This window comes from Mus pahari, chromosome 9 (assembly GCF_900095145.1).
Source record: "Mus pahari chromosome 9, PAHARI_EIJ_v1.1, whole genome shotgun sequence".
Lineage (NCBI taxonomy): Eukaryota > Metazoa > Chordata > Mammalia > Rodentia > Muridae > Mus > Mus pahari.
Window position 1 is genome coordinate 85900594 of NC_034598.1, and position 16379 is coordinate 85916972.

A 16379-nucleotide genomic window follows, 5' to 3' on the forward strand; every position below is an offset into this window, starting at 1 on the left:
GAGAGAGAGAGAGAGAGAGAGAGAGAGAGAGAGAGAGAGAGAGAGAGAGATCTATTTAAAATATACAACAAGGAATTTTCATACATGACATTAGAATCTTTCAGTAATTCTTATTAATCTGAAAGACATTAACTCTTACATCTCATAAACATTCTTCAAAGAATGGTTTCCTGGGTTTGGAGGCACTGTCTAGGCTAACAGTGAGTCCATGGGTAGCAGCCCTGACATCTGTATCCCGAGAAACTGAGAGTTTCCCAAGGAAACAGAAAAGCCAATATCTCTCTGCATCCTCAGATTACACTGCCTGAAATAGAGTAAAAGAAGCCAAGTGTATTTGGAACCCTGTCCCCCTGCAGAGCGTGGCGAGTCTCAAGCTAAGACCGTTCTCGTTTTCTGTCCTCATCAGAGCACTTTGTGCGCATGGACTTAATCTCCAGCCTACCCAGTTTTGCTCTTTTTCCATCCTTTTCTAGCCCTCTCGAGTAGAGTATGTTCTTAATTAACCAGAAGCACTCGGGTGTGTTCTCTTGCTGATTATCTTTTCCTAATCCCATAATTGCCATTTAGTTGCCAACTAGTCACCCTGGGATAAGACTCGGCGAAACAAGACAAAAACCTCAGCTTGGCTTGAGATTGAGGGAGCCTATACCCGGCCACATTTGGAAGTCGTTTAGACAATTAATAATGCATTTAGTATCTGTTGGTTAAAGGTGAACACCCCTCATAAGGGTGCATCAAAGTATAAATTCACCATGGATTTTAGGTATCTAAACCTATATACACAAAAACTAAAACTAGGGCCGGAGAGATAGCTCAGGGTGAAGAGCAGTCAGTGCTCTGCCAGAGGGCTCAGTTTCCATTCCCAGCACCCACATCGCAGTTAACAGCTGTCTGTAACTCCAGTTCCAGAGGGGTAGGGGTCTGACACCTTCACACAGACATACGTGCAGGCAGAACACCAATGCAAATAAAATAAAAAATGAATAAATCATTTAAAAACTATTTTAGGTTTAACAAAGAAAGCTCAGAATGATACAGTCTGTAAATCATAAAATAGATTTTGAGCGTTTGTCTATTCAGACTTCCTTGCTCAACTGTCCATGTCCTTTACTGGTAATAAACAGGACAATTTCTTAGCTGTTCTAAAAAAACTAGTTATAGGACAGGTGGTTAGTTTGAAATATCACTGCTTCTTCGGGCAGAGTTTAGTATAGTAACAGAAAACTGTAAATGTTAGTCTAAGTGACATCAATTTTGATAATGAGTGTTGATCACCATGTTAATGGCTATTCTTCAAGCAGTCAATTTCCAAATGTTGAAGCCCGTGTCTCCAAGCCTACTTCATTGACTGACTGATTGGTGTGGCAGCCATGGGCTCCATTTTATGATAGGATAAGAAGAATTGTTCTTATTGTATATCTCCAGCACATAAGGATGTGTCTGCTTGTCTTTCAGGAAGAAATACGACCCCAGTTTGAAGCCAAATATTCCAAGAAAGAGCGGATGAATCCCATTTCGGGAAAGCCAGAACCTTATCAAGCATTTACTGATAAATGCAGCAGACTTATCGTTTCTGCATCAGGAATATTCTTCATGGTTCGAAACTTTTCTTTAAAATCTCTTTAGTCTTATAAGGTACAACCCCTTATTGTTGCAACAGTAATCATGCCTTCAGGTTACTTGCACAGCTTTTAAAGCACTTTCAAACAGTACACTATTTAATCCTCATTACTGCATTTGCTGGTCGGAAACACTATTACTATTGCCATGTGACAGCAGCTAAGATTCCAAAAGGTTAAGGAATCATTCAGGGTCTGCTCATAAGTCTACTCATATCTCTTGACTCGTTCACTGTACTCTATTGAAAGGAACAAAAACTTGAGATGGTATATGGGGCAAAGCTTCCACAAGCCAAGGCAATCCACTCCTTTTAGCCAGTGAAGATATAGAATTGAAAGGAGAAGCAGATAGCAGAAAGACTCAAGGCCACAACCTTCTTCAGGTACCACCTGTAAGCATCTGTGCCATGCTTTGCCTTCTACATGCGCATTTGTATTTACTGGCTTATCTGTCATATAAGATCTATATATAGAGACTAGGTTTTCCTGTTCTATAGACACAGACCCTGCAAATAGGAGGTTGAGGCTGTAGTGAAGTTGAGTTACTGGCTAGTCGCATCGCCATGCCCTGTCTTTTGACACTAATCCACTAGGTTACTCTAGTGTCAAATTTCTCTCATGTATGACCTTCAGTGTAGACTTTGTCTGTCTACCTATCAATAGCTCTAGGATTAAAATATTTGTTTAACCATATGTTACTGTCATTCTGACCAGTCTTAGCTGAGGCTCATACTCCAGGTTTTTTGTATAATTCATACCAGAAGTGAATAGAAAACCAAGTTTATAAAAAGCAAATTGTAAGGAAAGGAATCTATAAATCGATAGAGATTACCGTGGGAACTGGATTTGAAATTCAGCTTTAAATAATTAAGTGGGCCACAGTCTCTATTAGGAATCAACAGAATGAAAGCTCAAAAACTGGAGTATCATATTCTATTATTTATAGAGATACAGATAGAGACCATAAACTATTCCCAAGTACCATGAATTTTCAACAAGAGGCGCTTCAGTCTGTGTATGCATCTAATAGTAAGGTATTACATGTCTATTATGTAGTTAGTTTATTCAACAACACATGGCAAGAGTATACAGATACTGTCCCTATTTCTGGGCTTCACTTTTTAATGGGGGAAACTGATGGCAATGAATCAGATTGTTAGAAATGATAAGTAGCATCCTTTAGTGCATGAGTCAGACTCTAGCACCAACATCAATATGTTAGTGCTCTGGAAAGGCTCAGTTCTCAGTAGTTCTTGGGATGAGAAGTAAAGAGGGATTAGGAGGTGTTCACTGGGCTATGTGAAGGTGTGTATAGGTGTGTGTGTGTGTGTGTGTGTGTGTGTGTGTGTGTGTGTGTGTATGTGTGTGTGTGCACTCATGTACATGTTGGGCAAGAGGTGAGTTTGTGGGTATTATAGACAAAGGAAATAATCTTGAAGATTAAGAATGCTTAACTCATTTGAAGTAAGAAGAGTTGTGGGTTGACATGATATCTCAGCAGATAAAGGGGCTTGTCAAGCTCAACAACCTGAGTTTGATACCTGAACCCCACATGGTGGAACGAGAGAACTGACCTTTAAGTTGTTCTCTGACCTGCATACATATACCATGACATTCATGCCCATGAGTGCACACACACACACACACACACACACACACACAAAATAATGAATAAGTAAATAAATAAATACATTTTTTTACAAGAAACGAAACACCCAAGGTCCTCAGAGAGTAGAGAGAATGGTGCCGTATGGATCTGTAAGGAATCTTGCAGAACACAAGGAGGTCCTAGAATAAGAATGGGAAACGAACTGTTGTAATCAGGAGCATGTCAAGACTTCTATAATTGATATGTGTTGGTCTTATCACTCAATCATTCTGCCTTAAAAAGTGTTATACCCTCCCTTGGGCAGATCTTTAGCTTTCAAGCAGTGTGGTTTTCTTCTATTTGGTCAGAAAACCCAGACAGAGAAAGTATTCTCCAGGATGAAAAGTTTTCTCATGGGGGGGGGGGCAGTCTGGAAGCAGCAGCACCACCACTAGATTTTCTCTCTGTCGGAACGAAAATCTGCTTCCTGAAACCTGGCCTTATAGGGCTCACTGGGTTTGTTCCGTCTTCCATCTTCCTTCCAGATCTGCGTGGTGATCGCTGCTGTGTTCGGGATCGTCATTTACAGGGTGGTGACTGTGAGCACTTTCGCTGCCTTTAAGTGGGCATTAATCAGGAATAACTCTCAGGTTGCAACCACAGGGACTGCAGTATGCATCAACTTTTGTATCATTATGCTGCTGAACGTGGTAAGTGAGAGGCAAGCCGAAGGGGGGAACTCAGGGGCTGCTTTTCTTCTGTTCCTAAAGAGACAGTCAAGGCAGACGGTCTGTGAGGAAGCACTGGTAGCCTGACATGTAGGTCTGGGTATGTAAAAGACTTGACTCAAACCTAGGCTCCAGGACTCCCTGCACAAGGCAGGGACATTCCCAGACCCCGTTTCCCTTGTGTAGTCCATAAGAAAACACTGATTTTTCCATCGGTAATATTTAAGAATACATTTAGAAAATCGAGCCCAGAAGCTGTAATGGAGCTGAGCAGCATTGGTACCCATCCTTCTTCATTCAGAATAAGGGAGAGCAGAGAGTACCCAAAGTGTCCTTTGAGATAGCCACGTAAGGAAAAGGTCAGAGTGATATATACTGCTCATGTTGAGTTCATAATTCTTGCCACTACCTATTTCAAGCCAGATCTCTCCTCTGAACCTCAGATTTACATGTGAAACTGCCTACTAGGCAATCTCCAATGCTTTCATTTTAATGCTTTTATTATACTTGCTTATTTATTTATGTGTGTGTACACACATACAAGCACATGCAGAATATAGTATGCACGTGGAAATCAGTGGAAACCACTTTGGGGGAGATGGTTAATTTCTTCCACCATGTGGGAACCAGGGATGTGTCAAAGATAATTAGGCTTAGATACACGTGCCTTTACTTACTGAGCCAATTTGTAAGGCCTTGCCTTCTCCATTCTTCTTTCAAATACAACCCCCATCCTCTCGTCAAGATCAGTTCCTCCTATAGCCTCCCTCTTAGCTGTTCAAGCTAAAAGAAAGCTAGCATTGTCCTTCGTACATCTATCTCCCATGCCCGCCACATGAAGGTATGGTGTCACACATCTGTAGGTTAGGTGTCACACATCTGTAGTTTCAACACTGAGTTGGCTGAGACATGAGGGTCAACGTTCAAAGGCAGAATGTAACCACTCTTCACACATCCCCGGAGCCAAGCCTCCAGCACCTCTTACCTGGGTTATCTCCATGGCTTGGTAAACTGGTCTCCTAGCCTCTAGGTCAGCTCACTTCAATCTTGGCTCAATGCTGAAACCACATAGAACGTGTCTCATGCAGGTCAGTCATGTAGCTCCTCTGAAGGTTTACGGGTCCATGGCTTTCCTCTTGTTCAAAGTAAAAATTCATGTGTTCCTATTTCTGTTAGCCCTCCCCAGAACACCCCTCCCCAATTCCCTTCCCCAGGGTCTGCATACCACAGTCTCTCACCTTCTTCTGCTCTTTGTTCAAATAATTCCTCTTTTACAAAGGAGGTTTCAGATTGTGCCTTGCTCCGGTCCTCTGATGATCTCCTGCTTCCATGCCTGCTTTATTTTTTTCTCTGTACCTTTCCTTTCTCAGCCTCTGTTAGACTCCTGACTTCATTTACTATCTTCTCCACAGTCCGTACGTCCTTAAGAGCATGGCCCTTTCTCTCTTCGGCTTATTTTTACTGTAGCTATGCCCTATTGTCGGGAGCAGTACATGACACATTTCTGGCATTCAGTAAATTATTGTCATTTGCACAACAGAAAAATAATAGCTAACAAGGGTAGGCTTTGAGGTCAGATGGACATAAAAAATACTGACCTTAGAGGTTTGTAGTAGGAAATAATTGAGGTAATGGCTGTGCTGAGCAGTGTCAGGCATGAATTAGATGTCCAAGCAATTGTTGTTCTGCTCATGCGAATGGTATCTTCAGTGTGACTCATCATGTTGAAAGGCTAACATCTTTAGAAACCGACTAAGGCTTTTTAAAGACCAAGGAGCAGAATCCTGCTATAAGCACAGGGATACGTTTTAGGTTGTCATGAACAAAACAGACCCAGCAGGTGGCATTTATATGTATTTGTGTATTCACATGCATGCACATATGTGTATATGTGTATGTGTATATGTGTATTAAAACAATAATAAAGAGAAAGAGGGTTTTTTTGTTTTGTTTTGTGTTGGTTTGGTTTTTTTGAGTCAGGGTTTCTCAGTATAGCCCTGGCTGTCCTGGAACTCACTTTGTAGGTTGCCCTCTTCCTCAGCTTCTTCCAGCTTTTCCTGAATTCAACCACAGGGGTCAGCAGCCTCTGTTCATTGGTTGGGTGCAAATACCCTCACCTGACTCTTTCAGCTCCTTGTTGGGTCTTTCAGAGGACAGACATGATAGGTCCCTTTTTGTGAGTGCTCCATATGGTAGTATCGTCAGGCCTTGGGGCCTCCCCTTGAACTGGATCCCATTTTGGGTCAGTTTTTGGGCCTTCTTTTCCTCAGGCTCTTCTCCATCTCCATTCTTGTAGTTCTTTCAGACAGGAACAATTTGGGGGTCAAACCCAAAATAACACACATGGTATATACTCCCTAATAAGTAGATGTTAGTCAGAGAGAGAGAGAGAGAGAGAGAGAGAGAGAGAGAGAGAGAGAGAGAAAGAAAGAAAGAAAGAAAGAAAGAAAGAAANGAGAGAGAGAGAGAAAGAAAGAAAGAAAGAAAGAAAGAAAGAAAGAAAGAAAGAAAGAAAGAAAGAAAGAAAGAAAGAAAGATACAGTCCACAGAACTCAAAAAAGTCAACAAGCTGAAGGGCCCAAGTGTGGATGCCTCAGTCCCACTTGGGAGGGAGAAAAAAAAAAACCACAAGGGGAGATGGAGGGAGGGAGGGACCTGGGGGGTGGAAGGAGACAGGGTGGGGGAGAGGGGAACATGATCCGTTATTGGGTGAAGGAAAAGGACTGAAGCCCTAAGGGCCAGCAGAAAGAATGAAAACAGGCAACCTTGTGAGCTAGAAGATTGGGGGTGGCCAGGATATACCAGAGACTTGGGAGGTAAGAAACTCTCAGGACTCAAAGGGAGGGACCCTAGACGAAATGCCCTACAGCAGACTCATAGTAACTTAACTGAACATCAGAGCTTTGAAAGTTCTGAGTCTCTGTGGGATACAATGAATGCATGCTTACTGTGTTCTTAACCAAAGTCTTTTTCATTTCAGTGCTTATCAAAAAATGTAATTCAGTTGGGGGATACAGCTCAGTTGTCTGAGCGTTTGCCTAGCATGCACAAAGCCTTAGAACTGCACACATTGGATGCAATGGCATCAAGCTGTAAGCCCAGCACTTGCAAGCCAGGGGCAGGATCAGGAGTTTAAGACTCAGCTCAGCTACATAATGAGTTTACAGTCTGGGCTACACAGTGTCCTATCTCAAAGAATAATAATGATTATTATTTCAGTCTAGAGATGGAACACAGTGGTGCAGTGTATATTGGACTTGCACAGGACCCCGAGGTCTATCCCCAACACTGATGCTAATACATAATAATCTTATTTATACACATCCTTAAGAAATAACAGACCACACATTGGAGCTAGAAGTACATTGCGTTTGTCCCTGTGTATGGAGCAGGGACAATTCATACAGCTGAAAAACAAGATCTACTTCAGAAGAAAGCCAAGAAAAGATGAAGTAAACTAAAGTAAAAAAAAAAAAAAAGAGGTTATATGGAGTGGGTAAAATATCTAGTTGCTGACATTACAAAACACCCACTGTGTGATGAAAGTTAAGCCATAAACCTATTGATACATGTCCTAACAAAATTTCATCCTAACCAAAATGTCCACACACTTAAACTAAGGGGTGTTAGCCAGAGGATTCCCTCTCAGGATATATTTTTTATTTTAAGTGCAATGTGAACACTTTTGATATTCTGATTTCCCGACCACTTTCAAACTAAAATAGTATGAGGTTACTAAGTAAAAAACACTAGTGTGAAGAAGCAAGGACAAGCTATAGCAAGAGGGAGGGAGGGAGGGAGAGAGAGAGAGAGAGAGAGAGAGAGAGAGAGAGAGAGAGAGAGCATCCAGGACTCTTGCTCAGTGGCCAGCTGCCTGTCCTTCCTCGGTCCTCCTCCCTAGCATCGCATTTCCACTCCTGTCATCTGCCCTGGAGCTTCGTGAGTTCCATTATGAGAGTAGCCAAGTGTGTAATGTAGTTTGGAACCGATTTCATCAGAATATAAAAACATAATAATTTAAGTCCTTTGGAAGCAATCACAGCGTGATGGATGGCCAGCTAATGGCTGGAACACTGCCTTGCACAGCCGAGAGCATTGCAAAACTAAATTCTATATCGACTTCTGAAAATACTCAATTTAAGATACTTTTTTGTGCCCCAGCAATACAGTTATTTTTTAACAGCTATCTAAATTGGTTTGGACTACTCAAATTTTTGGCCAGTATGGGTTTTCAAAATAAAAAGAAAAATCAACATTTGGATGTTAATTATCAACCTTTTTTAAAAAATAAATCCTTGAAGGATAGATGGTTTTTATATTATTTGAAACTCTGTGTTATTATTTTAAATAGTATATTCTGCTTCTGACTTTTTGCTGAATTTGTCTAATCTTAACTAAAGAAGCAAGTTTATATGTGGTGCTTATTTCCAAGATCTTGTGATGTGTGCTTACTTTTGTGTAGTATGTGCTTAAAAATAGAATTCATATTGTCTTACTAAATTCTCTGAACCTAACACTCTGATGCCTCTAGATGACTAATTAACTGTGTTTGCTGATTTGCCTTTTATTTAGAGTCATGAAAAATAGTTTCACAAAAAACAAAATAGAACACGACAAAATAACGGAATGGTGGTAGCACACACCTTTAATCCCAGCACTCAGGAGGCTGGAGCTGGCAGATAACTGAGTTTGAGGCCAGCCTGATCTACAGAGAGTTCCAGGGTAGCCAGGGCTACACAGAGTAACCCCGTCTTGAAAAATCCACATAAGATAGATAGATAGATAGATAGATAGATAGATAGATAGATAGATAGATAGATAGATAGATACCTCGAGCCTGCGCCTTGAGCTCTCTGAGCCTCATCTGTTCTCACCTCTGTGGCTCAGGTGGATCACATCTCAGGCTAGGCTGCCAGGTCCTGCCAGGTCCTGCCAGGTCTCCTTCTGGTCCCCCTGCCCACCTCCAGGCACGCCATTCCCCAAGACCTTCCTGCAGGCAGTGCGCAAGATTCTGTCAAGGCTGTTCCGAGTGTTCGTGCATGTGTGCATCCACCATTTCGACCGCATCACCCAGATGGGCTCCGAGGCGCATGCCAACACCGGCTACAAGCACTTCTATTACTTTGTCACCGAGTTCAACCTCATCGACCGATAGATAGATAGATAGATAGATAGATAGATAGATAGATGATAGATAGATAGATAGAAAAAGTAATAATAATTTCAAAGAAGAGTGAAGAGGACAGGCGTTTTTCTCTCTTTCACACTGTTTCAACTCTGTTCTACTTCTCTAGTGACTGAATGGCATCTCAAAACCATGCTTGCACACAATGTAGACCAGCAAGATAGGAGAATAAAGGATAATCCTTTTCATTCATCCATATGTGAATCAGGTATTTCCCCATGCTATAAAAAGCAGAAAACACAATGTTAATATAAAAATATAGTGAATCAGAAAATATTACTAAAATTAGAAAAAATTCACAAGCATTGATCAAACTGATATGTCCAATTAGAAGTATTTATAGCTATCTTACTTTAGAAACAGCCTTAAAATCTGAAAGGGTTGTATCAGTTAAAAATATTAACAACCATAACTTACAGTATCGGCCTGAAATTTGAAAAATAAAGTTATAAAATGGCTAAAGAAAAACAAAACCTATATATGGATAATTACCTTATGTGCAATGGATTAAGATCTCCAATTAAAAGACAGAAGCCAAATAAATAACATAATGACCCAATTATATCTTTCCTACAAAATATGGTGTTAGATATTTCATCCAAATGGGGTTCAAAAAGAAGCAAAACTAGTCTTGCCCGTATTAAATAAAGTGGATGTTAGATTACAAGTTATAAAAAGATAGGGAATTCCATTATATAATGATAAAGGATTGAATCAAACAGGGGAAACAGATTTGCTTTAGTACATTTGGAAACAAATACTTTCCTGCTGACCTTATCAGATAAATCATCTATGTTTTAATTATCCCAATGGCCCAATAAGAAATCAGCCATTTTACATGAACCACTCATCGAAGGGTCCCTTACTTACCAATGAGTCCCTCTGTAGCTGTGCCTTTTCCTGATTTATAGCCATAGTCTCTTGCATTTCTGCTCTTTTTCTCTCCTTTTCTTTTCCCCTTCCCTCCCTCTCTCCCTCCCTCCTTCCCTCCCTCCCTCACTCACTCCTTCCCTCCCTTCCTCCTTCCTCCCCCCTCCCCTGTGTGTGTTTGTGTGTTTGTGGGTGTGTATTCATTGATGCCATGGAACCTTCTCTTATCTCTGTGTACTTTATTTTTTTAAAAAAAGTTAATAAGAATCATGTCTTCATGTCATGGTTATTTTTTAACTGCCGGTTTTTCCAGTGTTCATACCCAGGTGACCGGCATCATCACAAGCTCTAGAGACCTCTGCGTTAAGTGTGACAAACTTACCCATTTGAACAGGGGTGTGTTACGTGAAAGAGATGAAGAATAAACCGAGAACCAAAATTATACTTTTTAGGAAGGTGTTTTACCAGATTTAATAATCATCAGCAGTTTCATAATTAAGCCATTAATTATGATAACATGCTTCATAACACTCAAATAAGTTTTACTAGGGCACCCATTCTAACCTCTTGTTTACAGGGGTTTTGTTTTTATGGTCAAAAGATGACTAATCTGTACCTCATATGCTCTAGCTGTAATTACACAAATCTCTTTTAATGTTGGGCTCTGTGAGTCTGAAGTTTCTGTATGCAAACGTTAATCTTATGGCTTTAGTAATTATATCTTTGCATAGAAAATCTATTTGCCCTACCAGAGCAAGCAGCCACAGCTGAATGTTTGGAGTCATGACATCTAAGTGTTTGGTTTGACTCTACGGTAAGCAAGGTTCCTGGGAAAGACAATTCAGAAATTAGGAAAGACCTGAATGTCTATAAGTCCAAGCCTATCCCACCTATATGTAAGGGTGCAGTGGTCTGAAGGAGAGGCGAGACAACATGGTCAAGTCTGACAGCTTCCCAAAGAGTATGCTGGTGTCCAGCCTAGGGAATTTTAAACAGTATGTTTTAAGTACTCTGCATAATCTTAGTTTTCTTTTTAGAGAAAGTAGGTTTTTATTCTCTCACTTTATATCCTCTCTGGAAAAATCTCTGAGAGCTATATTTTCCTGAACTACCACACACACACACACACACACACACACACACACTCACGCTCACCCTCCATTCTCTCTGAGAACCATCTGTCAACCAGATAGCTAGGTGAATTAAGAATGTATTCAGCCCAATAATGGAGAGATAGAACCACATTTTCTGGGAGTCTCCCACAACTCTTGCTCAACCCAGCATGCATGGTGCTGTAATATAGAACTCATGGAATTTCACAAGAGGACAGAGGCTCACCTTAGAGACCAAGGAGAGAGTCTTACATTCAGTTGCCAGCTCTGAGATGTAATGAAGGATCAGCCTCACTCAGGAAACTGGTAATTAGAGGCATTGAGTCTCCTCGCCACAGAATTATTAACCCCAAGAAGCAAGTTTTTAAAAAAATAAATAAATAAATAAAGGAAGCCCTTGCATCGTCCTAGTTATCCCTGAAAGTGTCCTGTTGCTCAGAGTGGTCCCCATTGTTTGAAACATGAAAAAAGTTTCACTCCCAACTTGATTGCCTATGTTCTTTATAATTACCGACTTCAGAACGTCTAGAGTTCGTCTGTTAAACGTATGAATTTATTTTACAGCTCTATGAAAAAGTCGCACTCCTTCTGACAAATCTGGGTAAGTGAAGGCCTTCTTCTGCAGTCCAGGGATCCAGAACGCTTTCGAGCCTCCCTTCCAGAGTGTGCTGGAGAAAGACCTGCCCCTGTGGCCCCTGCAGGCCAGCCACTCTCCAGTTGGTGGCGCCACACCCATGAGTTTATGGGCAACACAAGTTAGACTCAGTGGGTTACTTTCAATAAAAGAGAACATAAAGTTAGGACAGGGAGGATGGGTGGATCTAGGAGGACTTAGGGGAAGAAGTGACGATGGATATGATCAAACTATATTAAATGCATATGTTAAATTCTCAGTTAACAAAAATAATATATCATTTTAAAATGAAAGAGATACCCCTTTACTGAGAATTACACACGATTATTTCTTCATCTCCAGAAAGACAATTTAAATGCGTCTAGTTCAAAGATCTTTTTCTATCTATACTTTTCTAGCTGTCATATTCCATAAGTGTCATAAGCCACCGAAATTTAAAGTAGATGTACACATGTGAAATAGCAACACAAAAGAACACATGTACGAAGTATCCAAGATTGTTGAAAATGTGTTCATTAGGAGAGCGTCACAGCTGGCTCTTGACTCTGTGTACGCCCTACTCAAGGGGCAGAAACTTGATCAAAACAAAGAGACTGCAGAGATGGCTGAAAAGGAGGTACTTTCAACCTGACTGTCTCTGATCCAGCCTCTCTAGACACCCTGTAACCACAGAACAGGCTGGACGCTCGCTTCAGAAGTACCAGTAGTCACCTGAGCCCACACTGTGGTTTAGACTGGTCTTTAACCTGGAGGTCTCTCTCCTGCGTGCTCTGTCCAGTAACGTGTCAACTGTCAGCAAGCCCCAGCCTCCAGTGCCTCCTGATGACCCTCTGAGTCCTTGCGGGGGGGGGGGGGGGGAAGCAGGAAGTGGGGGAGGGTCATGGCCAGCCTCTCAAACCATACTCCCTTTTGCCCACAGAACAGCCTCGTACAGAATCGGAGTGGGAGAACAGCTTTACCTTGAAAATGTTTCTTTTTCAGTTTGTCAATCTGAACAGCTCCACTTTTTACATCGCATTCTTCCTCGGAAGGTAAGAAGCGCGTTTCTTAGTGCCCCACCCCCTGCCCCAGCCCTAGTGGGAACAGAACACTCAGAGCCCACTGGCCAGGGCCCTCCCTGTTGGGTGATGCAAAGTGTAGAAAGGGAAGGTCAGGCACCGCCTTTCCCTTCCCAAACTGCAAAATCGCCCCACTTCCTGGGACATAGTCTCTCCTCGGAAGCGCCCGTACCTCTTCGATTGAACAGATAAATAGTGGAAAATAGTTTGTGTGGACAAGCAATGGGTGGAAAGCTTGGCCTCACTTGAATCAAGCCTGGGGGTTCCACATCTGGTAGTAGGTGGCATAAAGAGCTGAAAGCTGAAGTATGGCCATGGTCCCTGACTTCACAGAAGGCCATCCCAGCAAGGAAGAGGGTAGAAATGAGAAGCCAAGGCTTTCTGGAGTTCTGAAACTCAGCAGAGATAAAAAAAATTTGAAGGATTCCTGTTTCATGGTAATGATGCATGATATTCACCCATATCTGAGGGCAAGGCCATGAGACCAGTTTGGGCAGAGGCCTCTCTTTTGTTTGTTTAGCTACTTCAGCAGCAAGAAACTGCTGTTCTAGCTAATTACCATGATGCTAGCTAAACCAACACTGCTGGTATTCTGAAAGATCAAATAGGGGTGAACACAGGAGCAGAACTGCTGCTCACATAGGCACTTGATGTTCAGTAGAAACGTTCAAGGACACAGGAAACAGCAAGCATGGGCTCTTGCCCTCTTCAGCAGCTAAGCAGGAAGGCCTGTAGAGAAACGATCCTTGGAGAATTCCTGAAGCTCAGTAATGAGCATTCTAGAGGGTTTCCGAATGCCTTCAGACATGACCTTGAGTGGCTCCCATCATTTACTTTGGAGGCATGTTGAGATGAATGTAGTCGTCACTGAAAGCCTGGACTGCACAATGCTAATGCCTGCTTCTGTGTTGAAGATTTACAGGACACCCAGGTGCCTACTTGAGATTGATAAACAGGTGGAGGCTAGAAGAGGTCAGTACTCCCCCCCCCCATTCCCATTAAACAGCTTTAAGGCAACTTTGTGCAGAGTCTGCTCGTTGACTGATGGATCCCTGTGCTCGCTTGCCTCGCAGTGCCACCCTAGCGGATGCCTTATTGATCTCTGCATGCAAATGGGTATTATAATGGTGCTAAAGCAGACCTGGAACAATTTCATGGAACTTGGCTACCCGTGAGTACTGTAGCTTTCGGATGGAGGGGCACTGTGTCCCGTAATGAACACTGCTGAGTGGAAGCCTTATGGAGTCAGCAGTTAAACCACTATGCCACATGCAGATTCAAAGGTAGTCATAAAGACATTAACACTAGGGCCCAGTGAGATGGCTCAGCAGGGAAAGGCTTTTGCCACCGGAACCGGGCAACATGAATTGGATCCCCTTGGAGCTCACTCAAAGATTTTCAAGGAACGATTGACTCAAAGTCGCCCTCTGATCTCTCTATGTGTACCATGGTACAGTACACACAGTACATGTAAGACAACAATAAATTTTTAATTAAAAATAATAAACATTGACTCTTTCAGGATTAGCACAACTCATACAAATTAAAATGACCAATCTTTTTATTTAATTTTATCAATTTTTTGAGAATGTCATAAAACCACTTTCAATCATTTCTCCCTCTTTTCTCATCCAAACAAATTCATGTGTCCTCTTTTTATTTTATTTTAAGCCTGTTATGCTGCCTAAATACTCCTGGGTATGGAAGCATAGTTGGCCTATTAGTGGTCACCTTTAAAGAAAAGTGACTTAATATTCTTTATGAGTCCTCTGTGCATGTGCAGACTCCGGGTGTGTGTGTGTGTGTGTGTGTGTGTGTGTGTGTGTGTGTGTGTGTGTGTGTAGCATGCTTTAATGATGTCTTTGACATTTGGGGTTCCAGTACTACAAGTCCTTGGCTATTTAATTATTCATAAGATCTTTATTCCCATTTATTTCCATGAAAAAAATCAGGATCTTAATTTTAAAAAAGAAAGTACAGCAAGTTCAGACTACAGAAAAAAGAAAGTTGGGAAAGTAGACAATGTCAGAGAGTTGAAAGAGCATATTATCACTCAATGATAAGATTTTCTGGTTGATAACAATGGGCAGAATCTTCTGGTTGTCTCTGTAAAGTGGCTGTGAGCTTTGCTATGAGGTCTCCTTCTGCTCAGCTAGGCTGTTAAGTACACACCGTGGCCTTTCTGTGTCTGATGGGATTCCACACCGGTTGGTCTCCATGTCAGCTCAGTGACTCTGGAGGAAAACAGCTCTCCAGGACTCAGGGACGGCCACTGAGCTAGGACAGGTGTCTACAACTTGCTGAATGAGGAACCCCTTCTCTTAGGGCTCTGTCCGAAGCAAGACTAACAATTTTCTATTCTTAGATCCAAGTTTTAAAAAAAAATCTCACCCCAAGTGTCTAATGTTTTCTATAAGACTTATTCAAAGTAAACATACAAATAGAAATATGATGTCTTACTTTATGGAATATTTGATTGAATCTAATCAAAATGTTAACCAATAAGTCAAGACACACAGCAGACCCGAGGGGTAAGCAAAGTGTCTGATAGAAGCCCCTCTTTTTTCCTTATTCCACATACTTTTGTTTGCCTATTTCCATTCCTGGAAAGCCAGTTGTGATCTTCAGGTCCCTGGAGTCAGACTATACCGATCATGATCACCCATGTGATAGGACTGCAAACAAGGACCAAGTTAAGCCGTGTAAGCTAGACCTTCTAACTGTTGAATGTTCAAGGTGTTGCCATGGTACCAAGTCAACCCATGATGCTCTCAGGCATCTAAGCAACTGAACATGAGACCATATGGGAAATCAAATAAGTTCATCAGCCATTCTGTCTACTTGCTAACAGAAATACTTCAGGGATTCAGACTTCTCACTAGTCCCAATCTTCCTGCGGGAGTGAAGCTGGTTTTTAACTGTGGTTCCAAATGCCTACTCTCTTCTTTCTCATTACTTTCTCATTGTTCTTAGGAACAATCATGTCTAATTTTCTAAGACACTGATCTTGTCACCCAGGTTAATTCAGAATTGGTGGACTAGAAGAAAAGTCCGACAAGAACATGGGACTGAAAGGAAAATAAATTTCCCACAGTGGGAAAAGGACTACAATCTTCAGCCGATGAATGCCTATGGACTCTTCGATGAATACCTGGAAATGAGTATGGAAAGATAACTGCTTTGCATTTTAATTATATATGCAAGCCTTTGATCTACACCTACACTTCAATTAAATGTACATCCATTATCATCTGGCCATTCATATAAGGGGATTCTGGTGTGAGGGGTTGCCAAAGCAACAAGTATAAAGGAAAGTGAAATTTTAAGACATTCAGAGCCAGGACTGGGGTTCTAGCTCAGTGGTACAGTGCTTATCTAGTATATAAAAGCACATGAGTAAGATTCCCTAGCATCTCAAATGAACAAAGTTCAGGGGATAGTCATTTCAGATCTTCCAGGTTATTCTATCTTGCTGCCTGAATTACCAGAAGGAACTGAACTCATAGCCTATAGTAGAGATATTTCTTAGCATATTCTACCTTGCTCTCTCTGTCTGTCTCTGTCTCTGTCTCTCTGTCTGTCTCT

At 41.6% G+C, this 16379-nt stretch overlaps 1 protein-coding gene across 4 annotated transcripts in view; it reads left to right on the forward strand.

The window, feature by feature from the left end:
• Window positions 1-16379, forward strand: part of Ano4 (anoctamin 4) — a 289902-nt gene that overhangs the window by 250924 nt on the left and 22599 nt on the right. For all 4 annotated transcript variants that reach the window (XM_021204624.1, XM_021204627.1, XM_029542512.1 and 1 more), the window contains 7 exons: window positions 1456-1596; window positions 3753-3917; window positions 11667-11703; window positions 12656-12767; window positions 13709-13766; window positions 13868-13965; window positions 15813-15955. In XM_021204624.1, the coding sequence (XP_021060283.1) occupies window positions 1456-1596; window positions 3753-3917; window positions 11667-11703; window positions 12656-12767; window positions 13709-13766; window positions 13868-13965; window positions 15813-15955 (754 nt within the window). The remainder of the gene's footprint in view (window positions 1-1455; window positions 1597-3752; window positions 3918-11666; window positions 11704-12655; window positions 12768-13708; window positions 13767-13867; window positions 13966-15812; window positions 15956-16379) is intronic.